The sequence below is a fragment of the Sphaeroforma arctica genome (assembly GCF_001186125.1).
Source record: "Sphaeroforma arctica JP610 unplaced genomic scaffold supercont1.63, whole genome shotgun sequence".
Taxonomy (NCBI): domain Eukaryota; class Ichthyosporea; order Ichthyophonida; genus Sphaeroforma; species Sphaeroforma arctica.
This window is the reverse complement of record NW_014040495.1, coordinates 164,497-180,446: the sequence shown is the minus strand read 5'-3', so window position 1 is coordinate 180,446 and position 15,950 is coordinate 164,497. Positions and strand designations below refer to the sequence as shown.

General features: G+C 41.0%; 5 protein-coding genes across 6 annotated transcripts in view; 2 read left to right on the top strand and 3 right to left on the bottom strand.

Moving 5' to 3' along the window:
• Positions 1–1,134: 1,134 nt before the first annotated feature.
• Positions 1,135–3,981, top strand: SARC_01567 (proteasome subunit alpha type-7; the record flags this gene model as incomplete). The annotated part of the gene is made up of 6 exons (XM_014304733.1): positions 1,135–1,262; positions 1,726–1,850; positions 2,292–2,414; positions 2,566–2,685; positions 3,072–3,134; positions 3,822–3,981. Coding segments are annotated over 6 exons (664 nt in total), but the record flags the coding sequence as incomplete, so codon positions are not given.
• Positions 3,982–4,671: 690 nt separating this feature from the next.
• On the bottom strand, positions 4,672–5,766 carry SARC_01566 (hypothetical protein). Its single transcript, XM_014304732.1, has one exon. The coding sequence runs from the start codon at positions 5,522–5,524 to the stop codon at positions 4,679–4,681; it is 846 nt and encodes a 281-aa protein (XP_014160207.1). The 5' UTR covers positions 5,525–5,766; the 3' UTR covers positions 4,672–4,678.
• Positions 5,767–6,138: 372 nt separating this feature from the next.
• On the top strand, positions 6,139–8,968 carry SARC_01565. Of its 2 annotated transcripts, XM_014304730.1 has the most exons (4): positions 6,139–6,248; positions 6,883–7,029; positions 7,450–7,673; positions 8,324–8,968. In XM_014304730.1, the coding sequence occupies exons 1-3, from the start codon at positions 6,237–6,239 to the stop codon at positions 7,633–7,635; spliced, it is 345 nt and encodes a 114-aa protein (XP_014160205.1). In that variant the 5' UTR covers positions 6,139–6,236; the 3' UTR covers positions 7,636–7,673; positions 8,324–8,968. The 2 variants fall into 2 exon arrangements, with proteins under 2 accessions (XP_014160205.1, XP_014160206.1); XM_014304731.1 differs by lacking the exon at positions 8,324–8,968 and having other exon boundaries at positions 7,450–7,814.
• Positions 8,969–10,451: 1,483 nt separating this feature from the next.
• Positions 10,452–14,552, bottom strand: SARC_01564 (hypothetical protein). Its single transcript, XM_014304729.1, has 2 exons — positions 14,308–14,552; positions 10,452–13,140 (listed from the first exon to the last, which is right to left on the bottom strand). The coding sequence occupies exons 1-2, from the start codon at positions 14,415–14,417 to the stop codon at positions 10,749–10,751; spliced, it is 2,502 nt and encodes an 833-aa protein (XP_014160204.1). The 5' UTR covers positions 14,418–14,552; the 3' UTR covers positions 10,452–10,748.
• A 1,200-nt stretch (positions 14,553–15,752) lies between these two features.
• Positions 15,753–15,950, bottom strand: part of SARC_01563 (hypothetical protein) — a gene marked incomplete at both ends in the record, with an annotated part of 1,129 nt that continues 931 nt past the window's right edge. The window contains one exon of the mRNA XM_014304728.1: positions 15,753–15,943. Coding sequence (XP_014160203.1) covers positions 15,753–15,943 — 191 coding nt within the window. The remainder of the gene's footprint in view (positions 15,944–15,950) is intronic.

The following is a 15,950-nucleotide window of genomic DNA, read 5'->3' as shown; positions in this document are numbered from 1 at the left end:
ATATATATGTATATATTATGTATATATATATATGTGTCTGTCTGTCTGTCTGTTTCTCTGTTTGTCTGACTATGTATATATATGTATGTATGTATGTGTAGTTACATTTATCTTTATTTATATTCATCTATATTCATATTCATATATTCACTACACAATTTCATGTGAATGTATATATATACGTGTGTGTGTCATATATGTAATGTATAGGTTTATATATATGTGTGTATGTGTGTGTGTGTGTGTATCCATATCTTTATATATATATATATATATATACTCGAATATATAGTTGGCTCTCTTTTCAGTATATGCTCCCTTACGGGCAATGAATACTTTAATCTAGCGTTCCTTTAATCGCTCTTTATCCGATCATTTAGTATCTGTATACCTGCAGTTGTAATCGGTGAATATATATAATCCATGGTGCATATATATATATATATATATATATCCATATATATATATATATCCATATACATCTATATTCGAATAAATAGTTTGACTCTCTTCTCGGTAAATGCGTCCTTACGGGCAATGATTATTAGAATTTAGCGTTATTTTAATCGTTCTCCATCCGATCGTTCAGTTTTTGTGTACCTGTGGCTGTAATCGGTGAATATATATAATCCATGGTGCATGCTAGTGGTAGCTCTTTATCCAATCGCATACATGTATGATCTCACCGTCGCCAGTTTGTCGGCAAACCGTTAGGCTGACTATTAGTTCTATCAGGTATTGTCTCGGGATATATGTTATAGTCCCGCCGAGTGTTTTTGTTCTGCATGGGTTTGTAGACTGTAGTCGCTTGCATTGGATTCCTTCGATTGAATTACCAAATTTTAATGCCCTTACTCGGGTGTTAGGGTTAAGCCAGAAACCCTGTGTAGCAGTTGAGAAACTCAATCAGCGGCAGCGGCTTGTACAAGGAGAATATAGTCGTTTTTCGAACTAGAGGTGTAACCTATATCACCATCACGCAATTAATGCCACATTTCGGCGGTAAATTTCAGGTGCAATCTTATCATGAATATAAATGTTTATTTAGAATGAGATAGCGATCCATCACTTGTCGATGGCAAACAGCAGCCATTGTAGAGGAATATTCTCATACTTTTTTCACTCATAACCGTAGGTCGGTGTTCGGGGTAAGAACATAGTAGTCCTCGGCGTGGAGAAGAAGTCCATTGCCAAACTACAGGAACCCAGGACAGTTCGCAAGATCTGCAAGATCGATGAACATATCTGCGTTGCATTTGCTGGTATGTGACTGGTGCCTACTGCAAATGCGCTCTATTCCTCTCGCACTTTGAAATACACATGATGGCTGATTGAGCTTTTTATTGGACACCCCTCAGTCGGCTCTCCGTTCATGCTGTGTTGTATTCTGGGGACTTTCCCGTAAACAGATTTAGTTTTTCGCTGTGTCGCAATATTAAGGCTCTCGTAATAGACACCTCTCTATTCGGTTGTTCTCAGCTGTTTCCCTATTTCAAGGTGCCGCCATCACTGATAAGAATTACCAACACACGTTCATGAAGACATAACCACAGCCATCGCTTACATTCGATTAACACAACCTGCAATACGCATATACTCCCATTTGGCAGTCAGCACTTACCTACATTTTATACGTTCATATACTAATCATATACAGACACTAATCACATACATTCAATGAGCACTTCTCAAAATTGACACTCGCTCAATCGCTCTCAAACACAGGGCTTACCGCGGACGGGCGAGTACTCGTGAACAAAGCCCGCGTGGAATGCCAAAGTCACAGATTAACGGTCGACGACCCTGTCACAACGGAATACATCACCCGCTATATCGCTGGTGTTCAACAGGTGTGTGCGCTCAGTGCTTATGTGGTGTGGTCTTTAAATATCCCATGGTCTGGGTATTAATGCTTGGATGTCCAATACCTAAGGTGGTGGTGATGCATTTCCATCGCTTTGTTGCTATGAACGTCTACGCCGAGTTTGGTTTTCACCTTGCTATTTTGTCTCAGATTCTTATCTGTAACCTGATTGCTTCTATATTAGAAGGAAATGGCTTGTCCATTCCTTGAGTTGCTATTTTAGGTGCCCACCGGTAACTTGGAGTGTCGATTCCGTTGTCTATGTTTGACGACCGTGGTACTGAGATTTTGATAGGTTCACAGGGACCACCGTATTGTTTTTATTTTGCTATAGAACTTGTCTCGCCGACAACAGCCTCAATACAGAACCTTACTTCAAACGAACGTACAATTATTATTAAATGAACGTACAATTCCCTGTCAACAGAAATATACTCAAAGCGGTGGGGTGCGGCCATTTGGTGTGTCGACACTGGTTATCGGATTCGATCCAGATGGCACGCCCAACTTGTACCAAACGGAGCCCTCTGGAAACTTCTCTGCGTGGAAGGTATGTTGACAACGATCCATATACCACATCTTGACGGGGCTTCTGGTGAAATGGAACTCTTGCAGAGTATATATATGTGTGTGTGTGTGTGTATTCCATGTTTGCGTGCGTGGTTATATGATGATAATAACGTGCGTTCTTTTGTTCACAGGCAAACGCCATTGGCCCAGCTTCGACCACCATCCGAGAATACTTTGAGAAGAACTACGAGGAAACCGATACAGATTCTGATGAAGAAACCGTAAAGCTGGCTATCAAGGCTTTGTTAGAGGTAAGTACGCACAATTTGCTATATCACACGCTACTCAGTGGTAGACATGGACCTCGAATTCAGTTCTCAAAAAAAAACTTCCCGAAGTGTTGAGCCTCTCAGATTCAGTACATTATTAATTCCGTTGCACGTATACTAGTCGTTACTGTTTGTAAATTGTCAAGTTTAGCACATGTAACTTTGGTTCCTGTTAGGATATAGTATGCCTTGCCCATACAGCCTCGCAGTTGTAGCTACTGTTTTGCTTCTGTTCGTTATCTGGCGTCTGGCAAATGTTTGTTATTTTATTATAGATACAGTGATTGTTATGATGCTCTTCCTCATCTAATCTATTTACTCTCAGAACCCTTAAACTAATCCATGTGAGTATTCTACGTATGGTGCAGGTTGTACAATCCGGCGGAAAGAACATAGAAATTGCCGTATTGAAGAATAAGACTCCTCTCGAGGTAATTAATGGATACACTCTTGCAGCAAAGCAGTTTCTGGCTAAATCAGTATTCGTGCAAGTGTTGTGCTATATAAATCCATGTGCACAAGTTCCGCTAGATGGTGCAAAAACTCACATTGCTGAGTTTGGGTGGCTACATGGCACCGTTGCATTTCACGAGTATGGGAAGAACGTACATTGCCGTTGTGTTTAGAGAAAGCTACATCTGAATATGGCAGTATGCACAAAATTAAAGTATATTTATTTATTTTAGTATATGTTCACGTATATGTACATGTATATTTATTTATTTTAGTATATGTTCACGTATATATACAAGTATATGTATTGGTTTATGTACATGTATATGTATATGTATACGTATATATATATGTGTGTGTACGCATACATAAATAGCGTCCTTGCACATGCATATACCTATTTAGTCAGAAGTCTGAATGTGTTCACGTTGACCATGATCGTAGAAAAACATATGATTCTTAATATCGTGGTTGATCGGAAATTCCTTCCCCACACACACTCTTCTGAGTGAAGAATATCACAGTTATTTGCTATTTTTATACCACTGTATGGTGCGTCGTGGCTCATCACGTGATGACAACCCATTGTCCCGTTATTTACCTTGTATCGAATTCGCGCTATATCTACTACAACTAAATGCTGTTTGGCATTTCTGTTTCCGTAGATTTATGCTCCGGAGAAGGTGGAGGAACTAGTCAAGATTGTGACTGATGAGAAAGCGGCTGAGGAAGAGAAGAAAAAGAAGAGCAAGAAGCCATCATCCGATTGAAATATAAGCACCCCGAAACGCAGCGAATAAAGAATAGTGAAGTGTATAATGTGCATGATGTGTAAATGACAGCAGCCATCGTCATCTTAAGTTAGCCTGACGACTCTCACGTGCAGTGAAGCTTTGAACAAGCATTGCTATCTGTTTATGTTGGGACAATGCGTCCAATATGGGAGATGAGGAATATCAAACCTGATATAAATATATTTTATAATTATATATAGGAAATATATGTGTTTATTTGTATATATATATATGCGTTTATATATGTGTGTGTGTGTGTATTTATATATATACTTATATTCATTCACTTTAACATATCTATATCTACATATATATGTAAATATATATATTTTTATATAAGTATATATATATATAAACACATATATATATGTATTTATATATATATATATGGATATATATAAATATATATATAGTATGTATGTATAAATATATATATAAGCATATATATATATATATATATGTATGTATGTATTTATATTGATAAATATATATATATATGTATATATATATATATATATATATTCATATATAATATATATATATATATTTGACTTTGTTTACTTTTTGTACAGAAATTTCTATTTGTGTATATATACAGATAGTTATATATGCATACTTATATGTGTGTGTGGCTTTATGCACCTACATATAATTATGAAAGAGAAGTCGCATGTTGTTGTGTTCCAAAATAGTCAGACTGGCACGAACACATGTAAACAGCAAGAGAATCACTTTAATGAAATGGGCACTACAGGCCATTCAACAGTCTTGAACTGTCTGAGATGAGCTTCGAAGTGTTGATTCACCTTGGCCTTTAGCGCTATAATACGATCCACGTTCGACAGCCCATACAACCCAACAGATCGCTCTTTCTGCTTCATGTGTTCACTCACCTTGTCTTCCCAGTACTTTACATTGCTTATTTTTGTATGCACAGCTTCCTCTGTAATACTATGCTCATGTCTGCTTTTGTTTACATGTGAGCGTGAGCGTGAAGAAGTCCCGCGGCTGCGTCGGCCTTTAATAGCGGACACCATATTCACTTTATCTGTCCGTGTTCTACTTTGTCTCGCATGAGTAGGCTTTCGAGTCGACGAGTCTTTCTGCAAAGTCATATCTTTCTGAACAGACAGGTCCGATTGTTCACACTCATGTCTCTTGAGAATGCACTCAGAGACTTTTTCTATTCCCACATCCGCTTCCTGTACATCTCTATGTGAACGCTTCTGAGTCGATGCAGGCGTTCGTTGCTCATGAGCTGTTCGAACTTGAACTGTTGCCAACGTCGAAGTAGAAGAGTTTCTCTCATTGGACGACTCACCAGGCAAGTCTACAAATTGACTATAAAATGTCGGACTTGTATTTTGCACATGTTTGTGCCGCTGGGTACCAATTGTTGCATGAGGTACGTGATGGACAGGATGCGGTGGGTGCACATTAGTGTATGGGTGAGCGTACTGAAATTGCATTGAGTTACATCTTGTGTTCTGCATTAGGCTACATCTTCTTTCTGGAGGTTTAGGCGGTTCTTCAACTACGGGTCGCCACTTCCTGCAACATCGACATCTAGGCATGACAAATCAGAATGATATAAATGATGTATATGCGGCACACGACATGCGATAACCGCGATACGTCAAAATAGGTAGCTCACTCGCCTTCACTGTTTATTTTCAATTGTAATGTATAAATATTCGTCTTTAAATACTTTCGCTACAAATTCCCAGAAAGATCTAACTATAACCAAACGTTCGAACAGAATGTAGCTTGTGACGACGACCGAAAACTGTGCAGCGCTATATCCTTCTGGTCCACAGTACATACTTTAAATACAGTACCTTAGGCGTGTGTGGTACATAAATATATTATTATTATTCCACAGCCAAGTTCTTCTTTTCGTCGGTGTATTTCTACTTTCTTTACAATTACATTTTTACACAGCCTTCTAAATTATACAATATTTATTGTAAATATTATTTTTTTTCGACAAATATAAAGAGCGAAGGTCATTCAAAAAACAATATATAGTATGGAAGTGGTGCACGTGAGGGTACCTACTCTAGATAGGCCTTTTGAAGACCCTAGCCGTATAGCTATATTGCCACTTTTTGTGAGCCCGGCCAAATTTGCGAACAAGAACTTTAATTTTGAAAATATGCCAGTCGCCACCTGTCGATCAAAAATATCAGAAAATCCGAAAGCTGTGCAGAGGACGGTATAATATACGCAATACTCTGAAATCAAGCCTCCTTTTCATTTTCGATAACATACGTTGTTGAAGACATAATGCCACCTAAGGTTAGTTCTATAGCCTCTATACATGCTGTATTCAATACCAATGATAATGATCAAGATAGAAATATACGCCTATGGTATAGATACTGAATATTAGGTACTCGAAGTTTAGCATTTCCATGTACAACCACAAACATGTCAAATATGATGCAGCACAACAACTAGCGCGTTGTCGTCACAGTCGCCGCCAGCAATTTAAAAAAAAGAGTGAATATGGAAAACTACAGCAGCAAGAAAATCTTGTTCTTTACTGTTCCAGATCTATTACATTGCTGATTTCAGCATTTGAGCACGGCCATGTTCGACTACATTGTTGCCGTGCGAGATGCGAACAGTAAACATACTATTGGGACAGCACGTGCAGAATACCAGTTTTATTCTTGATGTTTCTTGGTGCATACCGCGAGCCTGTACGCAGTGTACTTAAACATATCTCCACTCTAATGAATGTATTGTTGGAGGTTATTCTGTTAATATATATATATGATTATTATTTTAGTGCCCGCACCTTGCCTGACGAGGCTGCGAACGGAGAATATCAATTACGTATTCGATAGTCTGTCCTAAACCCTAATATATAGCAATTAGACACTCCTACCTCAAGTTCTACCTTCAAATTGCGCTTATGAATACATAGGAGAAGAAAACCAAGGAGCAGATTGCCAAGGCTGCGGCCGCTGGTGGTAAGGGTAAGAAGAAGAAATGGTCCAAGGGAAAGGTGCGTGACAAACTTAACAACGCTGTCTTCTTCGACAAGAACACCCTAGAGAAGTTTATGAAGGAGGTATGTTACTTTTCGATTCAACTTGATATTGCAGAATGTAGGTAACAATCATGGGTGTTGTCATTTGAATATATGATATATCTAGTGGCGTTTGAAGGATTGGTTTTTGTGTGAGAATTCTTTTGTACCGTATCAATTGTGCGGTTCGAATACTGATGGCAATTGTATATTGATATTCATCAGTCCTTGTCGATGTGTAGGTGGTAATATTTTTATTTTTTTCTAATACGTCTAATTCAAACCTGTATCAATTTGGTTTCTGAAGTTAATCATCCAAATGGAAATGGAGAGTAAATAACCACATTGTATCTTTTATCTGCTCGCGCATTTGTTGCTCAATATGTTTCTACTGATGGTTCATCTCGAGTGTTTTGCTTGTACTGACTGGCTACTCTTTTTATTCTGTTCACTCATCTATAGGTGAAGACATACAAGTTCATCACACCGTCGGTAGTTTCGGAACGTCTTCGCATCGGCGGCTCGCTAGCACGCGCTGCTCTTCGTGATCTAGCCAAGGAGGGTCTAATCAAGCCCGTGGTGCTTCACCAGTCACAGATGATTTACACTCGTGCCACCGGTGACGAGGAGGGTGTTGAAGCCGAGTAAACGACTCTGGAAGTAGCCCTGTAAGGTCCGAAATAAAAGTACATTTCGGTTTTTGCAATTTATTTGTACTGTTGTCTATATCGTATACTGGTGATCTCTGTGAATGAGTATATTAATGTTTTTTTTGTTCATTATTAGTACAGTGGTATTCGGTATAGAGGGAAATTACAATACTCCTGGTATGGATTTGTATCGTGTGGTATTTTTGCGTGCGTATTTAAACAATCGCCTACATATGTAGCAGTAGTTTAATAGTGGCCAGAATGTGTATGGCACATTCCTAGTGTTAATTTTGGTGTCGGCGATAACGGTTTCTGGTATGAAATTTTCTGGGTTCATCGGATGGAAAGTGCCAGGAAATTGGAGTGTATCTAGGAAATGGTATTTCAGGGTATACTTTTTCTTGGCGATGGTAAAGGTGTCATGTTGTACGGGCCTTTGATGAAGAGAAGAACTCAATTGTGTAAGCAAATTAATGTCCCATGTTGTATGATAGGCTGGCTGAAAATTGGGAGCTAGTATTTAAAATTTCTGTTTTTAGGGGAAGTGAAACAAGTGGTGATGTTGAGAGGAGATCGATGTACATTTTGTTGGATATAATGACCAGCAAACTGGATATCACGTGGTAGCCGTGTGGCTATGGTATAGGGTTTAAGTATATTTTACCGGATCGATGTGGTATATGCAGATTTTTTGGTGAGGATATGGCTGCTTAATTGTATTGATGGCTGGTGGCAGCGCAAGCCCGGGGAAGGGTGTCGGCCAGGGTTGTTATACCAATGAGTACTAATTGGATCGGTTGGCCCATGAACAAATACGTTCTTCACAATAGTTTTGTAAGTTGATAGGTGTGATATCTTCATATGGAAGCCATCAGTGAAATACTGGGCGGTGAGTTGATCATGCAGGTATGCTCTTCGATTGCATTATCCTTGATTTGGGCTTAATGCCGTATTTGAGATAAGGTTTGGTGCTCAGCCTTTATATATGGCATCTTTAGTAAATGTTTGTGGGACACATATTTATTCGACGATTTAGCCAATAATTGAATATTCATTATTATTATTATTTTGTGATGGGATTCATGATGATGAACTACTACTTCGCGAGTCATTTCCATCATATATTGGAGCCTTATCGGTATTCTGCGACTGTTGCGTAACTCGTAGCACAAGTCAGTGGGAGTGGCAACGGTCAATATATTCCGGTCGACCTGGGCTGTGTAAAACTCCCGAGTTAGGAGTTGGTCGGGCGCAAAATATTCAGCAGCTATTGCGTTGAAATGGGAGCACAAGCTGATGCGAATATCATAATCAACGCATGCTCTTGAACCTGCACTGCATAGATACTCCGGTGTACGTAGCATTGTCGCCTTTGCATCAAGCTAGGAATTGTTGGGCGAAAGTCGACTGCTGTAGGAAACTCGGAAAGATCTGATCGTGGTTGAAGCGTAACTGTATTGTGCTGTAAATTGGTCTGCTAGTGGGAAATATGGAGTTGGACGAATAAACACGAATCATCTGTATTGATAAATACTATGTATCCATCGCTTAGATTCCAAGGGAACGGCTGCTCTTTTCGTTTTTCAGATGTATCTGTTCACAGATATTGATGATATGTGGCGAAGTGGAGTGAATACCTTCTACTTTCATTTTCTAGTTTGTTCTGTGCGCACTGACACATTGATGAGAAGTGGCAAAGTGATGCAAATAACTGCACCTTGCATTTAATGTATTCCGTGCCTGCCCTCTTACATATTTGATTTTATATGAAAAATCTGTTCCTCTCGTTTTTTAGATACTCGCACGATTGACAATAAATATTAGGCAAAATGGTGTGAAAAACTGTACCTTTCGTTTTTTAAATGTATTCTATTATGCACACTCACACGATTGACAATAGATGATATGTGGCAAGGTGGTGTGAAAAACTGTACCGTTCATTTTTCAGATATATTCTGTACACACTTACATGATTGGGAAAGGATAAGATAATATGCGACAAACTGGTGCGGCGGAACAGCTGCATCTTTCATTTCCCAGATGTATTCCATGCCCACTGCCATAATTGAAATGTGGCAAAGTGGTACAAACAGCTGCTCTTTTTGTTTCCACGGTGCGCACCTACATAATTGATAAAGTGGTGCGAACAGCCGCACCTTTCATTTTTCAGATGTATTCCGTGCACACTTAACTAAATAATTGATGTATGTGGTAATATTGTGTGAACATCAGCACCTTTCATTTTCCGGAAGTATTTCGTGGACACATAATCGACAATATGTGGCAAAGTGGTGAGAACATCTTCACCTTTCATTTTTTTAGAAGCATTTCGTGCACACTTACATAATTGATATATGTGCCAAACTTGTGCTTACAGCTGTTCATTTTTCGTGCACACTTGCAGAATTGATGATATGTGGCAAAGTGGTACAAACGGCCACACCTTCCATTTTCCAGATATATTTCGTACACACGTACATACTTGAAAATATATGGTAAAGTGGCGTGGGAAGTTGCACCCTTCATTTTACAGATGTATTCCGTGCACACTGATGATATGTTGCAAAGTGGCACAAACAGCTGATTCTTTAATTTTCAGACCTACTTTAAATTTCTGTGCACACTTATATACTTGATAATATATGGCAAAGTGGTGAGAGGACAAATGCACCTTTTTTCCATATATATATGCCTTTCACACTTTCAATTGAACAAGTGGTAGAGTGGTGTTCGCGACGAAAAGGAAGAATTAAAAGCATCTCATCTTTCTATCAATGGCTATCAATCAAAATCTTTTATATATTTTTTTTGCAAGCCTCCTTGTATGTTAATAAATATATACTATGAATGGGCTTATTTTCTAATTTAGTGATACTAATGTTTTATGATACTAGGTACTGCGTCAAATTAGAGACGAGTAACAACTTCCAGAACTAACAGACCATTGACAGCTAATGATCAATAGTCTCGAGACAGTCCAGGTATAAGCCATGAAAACAGTGACTCGATCTCAATATGTATATCTATGCCGCGCTCAAAGTCGAGCATACATCGGCATCCGCACAGTACTACAATACCTCTATCTATCTATATATGTCTATTCCTTTAAAATCACTTACGCATCCGTCTATTACGCACATTATTATGCCCTTTTGCATGATTGTTATACTTAGCAGAACTGTTGTTGCCGCCCCCGTTGTTAGTAGCGGTGACACCGGCTTTGCGGCGACCTTTGGATTTACGACCACACTGTTGCCAACCATCCATGCAGGTACTATCTACAGGACCACGTCCTCCATTGTTTGCGTAAGATTGCAGCATACGCGCAATCTCTTTCTTACCACCTGCCAACGCTGCCTGGGCAGGTGTCTCTCCCTGAGAGGTAATCATATCCGTTTTGGCACCCCGCTCGAGTAGTGTAACGACAGCATTGACGTGACCGTGGAACGCAGCGTAGTGCAAGGCCGTATATGAACCCACCCCACCCACCATGTTGATATCGGCTCCGAATTTGTCCACCAACTCCTTCATACACTTATACCGCCCGTATTTACTCGCAACCATGAGCAAGGTTTGACCCTCACTCTTGTCGTTGCCAAGGTAACCACGATCATTCACGTTCACAATCCCTTTGTTCAACAAACCGCGGAGTGTAACTAGATTATCCGTGGCCACCATCGACTCTCTGCAGGACGCAAAGACTTCCTCCTTTGCCTCTATTGAATATTCGAATACATCCGCAGTCTCACTAAAATCATGCTCTACATGATTGTCCTGTTCACTGCTGTCGACGTCCTGCGCCGTGCTACACTCAAGTTCGCATCTATCACTCGCACGGTGTGCATCCAGTGGTGACGCGGCTTCGAGCGTGATCATGGGCGTGGCAACCATCTCAGGAGTGTCGGGCGGTGAAGGGTATAGAAGCACAGTTGTGCTCGAATCTGAGTCCTTCTCCGACATGGATGACATGGTATCGTAGCTAGCTGTTGAATCGGTACTCATTCTAGTAGTACTTGCGCTAGTGCTTGACTCCATACCATCACTATCTCGTCGGGTAGTTGCGAATTCAGTCGCGGCTATTTGACCTTGTGCTATGGTCTTCTTACTTTTTTTGGATTTTTCGCTGATGGTTTGACCTGAACAGTTCTTAGTATTGCTGCCGCTCACTGTCGGTGACCTGGGTGGGGTAAACACGGCTGAATGTGCATCACTTTGCGTCACCGGGACAGGAGCAGAAGCACTACTCGGCCGCACAGGGTTCGTCGCTACAATCTTCGCAAAAGACCTCGCTCCGTGTACTACTTGCACATTCTTAGCTACCTTTGAAAGTCCTAGAATGGTCGTAGCTTTCGTCACTACTACTTCCCCCTCCGCCGCTGGCTGCGAAGCTGACCGTGTGAGCTTCTTCAAAGTGCTGCATTCATCCCCGTCGACGATAGCTTCCAGCAGATTCTCTTCACTAGAAGGAGCCATTGGCGACTCGGATCCCGCAGACGAACTCGACGAATCAGACAAACTTGACTCCATCGAATCGATGTGATCGATGTATTCAGAAGTGTGTTGCATGAGTACGTCCAGAACTTCGATTGTTGACGCACGCTCCTTCGGATTCTGTTTCGTATAACTGACGACAGCATCTTGCAGATGTTGCAGATACTTGAGGCCGAGGCGCGGGTCCGGGAAATGTGAGTGTATGTATCCCACTATATAGTTGTGTTGCAGCGCCAGAGTTGGGAAATCTATAAAATACCGCGTGCACATAGAGCGCTGCAATTTCCTGATAGATTTCTCAGTCATCTCGGCCGGATGACTATACCCCTCCGACAATAGCCTACAATACTTTAACAAACCACCACCTCGCAACTGCTCCGGCAGATTGATGGATATAATTCGCTGGTTGATATGCTCCACCGCTTCCTCGTAATTTCCCCAAACACTCACTGCGTTGACCGGTACATTCTCGGGCCACCCGGACATAACTTCCCACTTGGCACTAGCTTGCAGCACTTCCTTAGTTAATACGATCTGCACCGAGTCCATTGAAAACTCACAATGCCTCCTCAAATTCTGCACAAATTTGAGTTCGATATTCAGTCCAGACTCGTTCCGCAGCGATATAAGAGACCAACAATCCTCATTTCCACTATTCCTATCCGATTTAGAACTATTTGATTTGTGATTCGGTACCTTCACCATCTTATTAACATAAGCACTTGAAAACGCACCCACTGGCAGGTTCTGTCCCTCCTCACGTTTCTCTTCCGGAAAATGTTCTCTCAAACATTCCATCACACAATTAAGTACATGGTCAAACTTGACGATCGCTGAGTGATATTCAAAGTCGACGTTAAACACTATATCTATGTCATTGCACCGTATACTATGTTGTCTATCAGCATCCGCGACGATTAAAGCCGCAACGCTTCCTAATATCCTAACATCTTCCACAGCGATTCCGACCCTTTCCAAACTTTCCCAGATGGCAAGCGAGAATACATCAGGCCTGTAGACGATACATGTGAGGCGGATGTGAGAAATTAGTATGCAAACAAAAATTACGCTTCAGTAACCACGAAAAAAGTTGCATTGTATTCAAAAGTTACTTGTACTCAAAAAGAAGAATTCATCAGGTCAGATATATTCACGTACAACAGCATAACACACTACAGAAACCGGGGAAAAAAATACAATATCCATACAGAAGATTAGAGGTCTCTTTAGTAAATGAAATAGTTTTTGAGCCAGTAGACTTGCCATCACGAAGAGTTTTCGAGCCAGTAGACATGCCAACCCAACTTTCGCAATCTTGAAGGGCGGCCAAATCCCAGCAAATACAAACAGCTACTTCGCGTTTATGAACAACGGCCGCGATTTATCCAAGGAAACGACTTGCTAGTGGTAAGTATGTAAGCCATACGCTCGCAATATAAACCACGAGAACTATAACAAAAGCAAATCTCCACACTACTGTTACTAAATGCGACCTAAGCGCTCAGAATGGATCCCCTCAGGCATCATGCTGGACGACAAAAACCTACTAAGCGAACTGCAGACAATATCTAACCCAAAACACTTGCCCAAAGCTCTCTAGAGATCCACAAAGATACACTCGTACTACACATACCACCGTCCCCCCCCCGCGCCCGGCGATGCCTAGCAATATACCACTCATAATAGATAAAACAACAATCCGAACAGGACACAACAAGTGCACCAAACCATGTCACAAAGCATGATGTACAACACTGATAATGCAGGAAGCAAAACACACTAAATAAGGCATGATGCACAACACATCGAATAAACCATAATCTGTACAAATGATAACGACACTTGCAACTTGATAGAAGCATCAAAAGGCACTCACAGAAATATCTCGAATGAACACTGCAGAACTTTGTGTGAACAGTCTAAAATTGCTGTGGAGGATTAAATAATAAACCTCAAGAGCCATAGATGGTGACTTTGAAACTGCAAGATGTTCCAGCGGTCGCTGGAAACCAGAAATTGTGCGGCAAGACGGGGATCCGCCGTGTGTATCGCATACTACAACAAAGAAGCAAACCGACACAAAGCGAACAGAAAATTCAGATATAGCACCTCATGACTCATTAAAGGTATCACTAAAACTAAAAAGGTGTAGAGTAAACATACACACATACATACATACCTAAGCACTATTGGGGGTAGATCAAAGGAACCACATATCCTGTATTCCTCAGCGAGTACATTCCCAAGCCGATTACTGTGGGGCGGCAGAATTTGTGCACCTTTCACCATCTTTGAAAAACCTCTTACACTATTACAATCTGTAATATCACGCACGTCTATTCTATCTCTGTCAAATTTCTCGATCGCGAAAGTGATTTTAGGGCCCGTATATACGAAATGAACTCTCTTTTCATACTATATGCACCAACACTGAAATTAGCGTCCTCCGGTATACAATCTCGCCCCCAACAGGCCAAAAAAAAAAATGCTTATATCTGACACGAGATGGCCAACGACAGCAGCAGTCACAACTGAACTACACGCTACTATCACTGGTTTCTGATTGCTAAGTTTAACAGATTAGTATTTGAATATATTTTTAGTTCATATATCGAGGGAAGGCAGTGTGACTATGATTTTAATGCTGGCGTGTGAGTGCCTTGTATTTCATGGCAAACGAATCAGATGGTTTTTCCACTCCAGAGTAAACTACATTTTCCAACTTGTGTATCATTTATCTGGTTTTTTTCACTTCGTATGATTTGCTGTCGTTTATTAGCCTCTTTGGTCTCTCCCCTGTGTTCGGAGTCTGAACTCTCAGGTACAAATTTAGAATTGAAACAGCAGACAGCTTGCAGTGGACAATAATAAAATAAACAAACTTTTTAGAATCAAAGAAGCTTGAATATCAATCTTATACTGGACAATTAAAGAGGTATACGATCATACCCAATCAGATTAATTTTTACTCTATCTTTCTTCTTTCGTTCTATAAAACCTGTGCAGTTCAAGTTAAAAACACTTCTCAGACCTCGAGTCTGGACTCTGGAGAGTGTAAACTCTGGCCTCTCTGGAGACAGTGGAGAGTTTTATTGGGCCGATGACCGGCGCCCAGCCCCACAGAGCAGAGAGACCTGGTCACCCTGAGCACCTGGCCCTGCAGCCCCTGCTGTGTCCCTGACTCGCTTCGGGCACTCTCGCGGGCGGTCGGGCACGGGCTCAGCTGGTCGAGCTTGCGCCTTATGGCCTGGCGCCGTGCCGCCTGTCGTCCACTTGCCCTGTCCTGTGTTTATAAAAATATATAAATCTTTGCTCCCCTTATTTTAATAATATTTGGGGGGGGAAATAGATATAAAGTAAAATACCTGAACTAGGTTTTCCTATGGAGATGGGGGTTTTTCTGAAAAATCACATATTTAGATGATTTTTTTTATAGTAAAAAAATATGTATGCGCCACGGAGCCACTGGCCTCTGGCCATCATCATTTTTTGACGTAATTATCGTTGATAATAAGTAAAAAATAGGGTTTTCTAGTCGAGGTGTTTGACGTGTCCACTATTTTCTACTGGGGTGACCCTCATCAATCCCAACTCCCACACACACACATCATGAAAACATGAAATTTAGCCTCGTTTCTCGGTCGCGTCTCGGTCTCGTTTGGTCTCGGTCTCGGTCTCGGTCTCGGTCTCGGTCTCGGTCTCGGTCTCGGTCTCGGTCTCGGTCTCGGTCTCGGTCTTGGTCTCGGTCTCGGTCTCGGTCGGTCTCGGCCTCGGTCTCGGTCGGTCTCGGTTGGCCTCGGTTGGTCTCGGTTGGTCTCGGTT

Coding starts and splice junctions, on each gene's coding strand:
- SARC_01566 (XM_014304732.1), bottom strand. CDS start 5,524: ATGCCTAGATGTCGATGTTGCAGGAAGTGGCGACCCGTAGTTGAAGAA.
- SARC_01565 (XM_014304730.1), top strand. Junction 7,030..7,449: donor TAGAGAAGTTTATGAAGGAG/GTATGTTACTTT, acceptor ACTCATCTATAG/GTGAAGACATACAAGTTCAT.
- SARC_01564 (XM_014304729.1), bottom strand. CDS start 14,417: ATGGTGAAAGGTGCACAAATTCTGCCGCCCCACAGTAATCGGCTTGGG. Junction 13,141..14,307: donor CTACCCCCAATAGTGCTTAG/GTATGTATGTAT, acceptor TATCGTCTACAG/GCCTGATGTATTCTCGCTTG.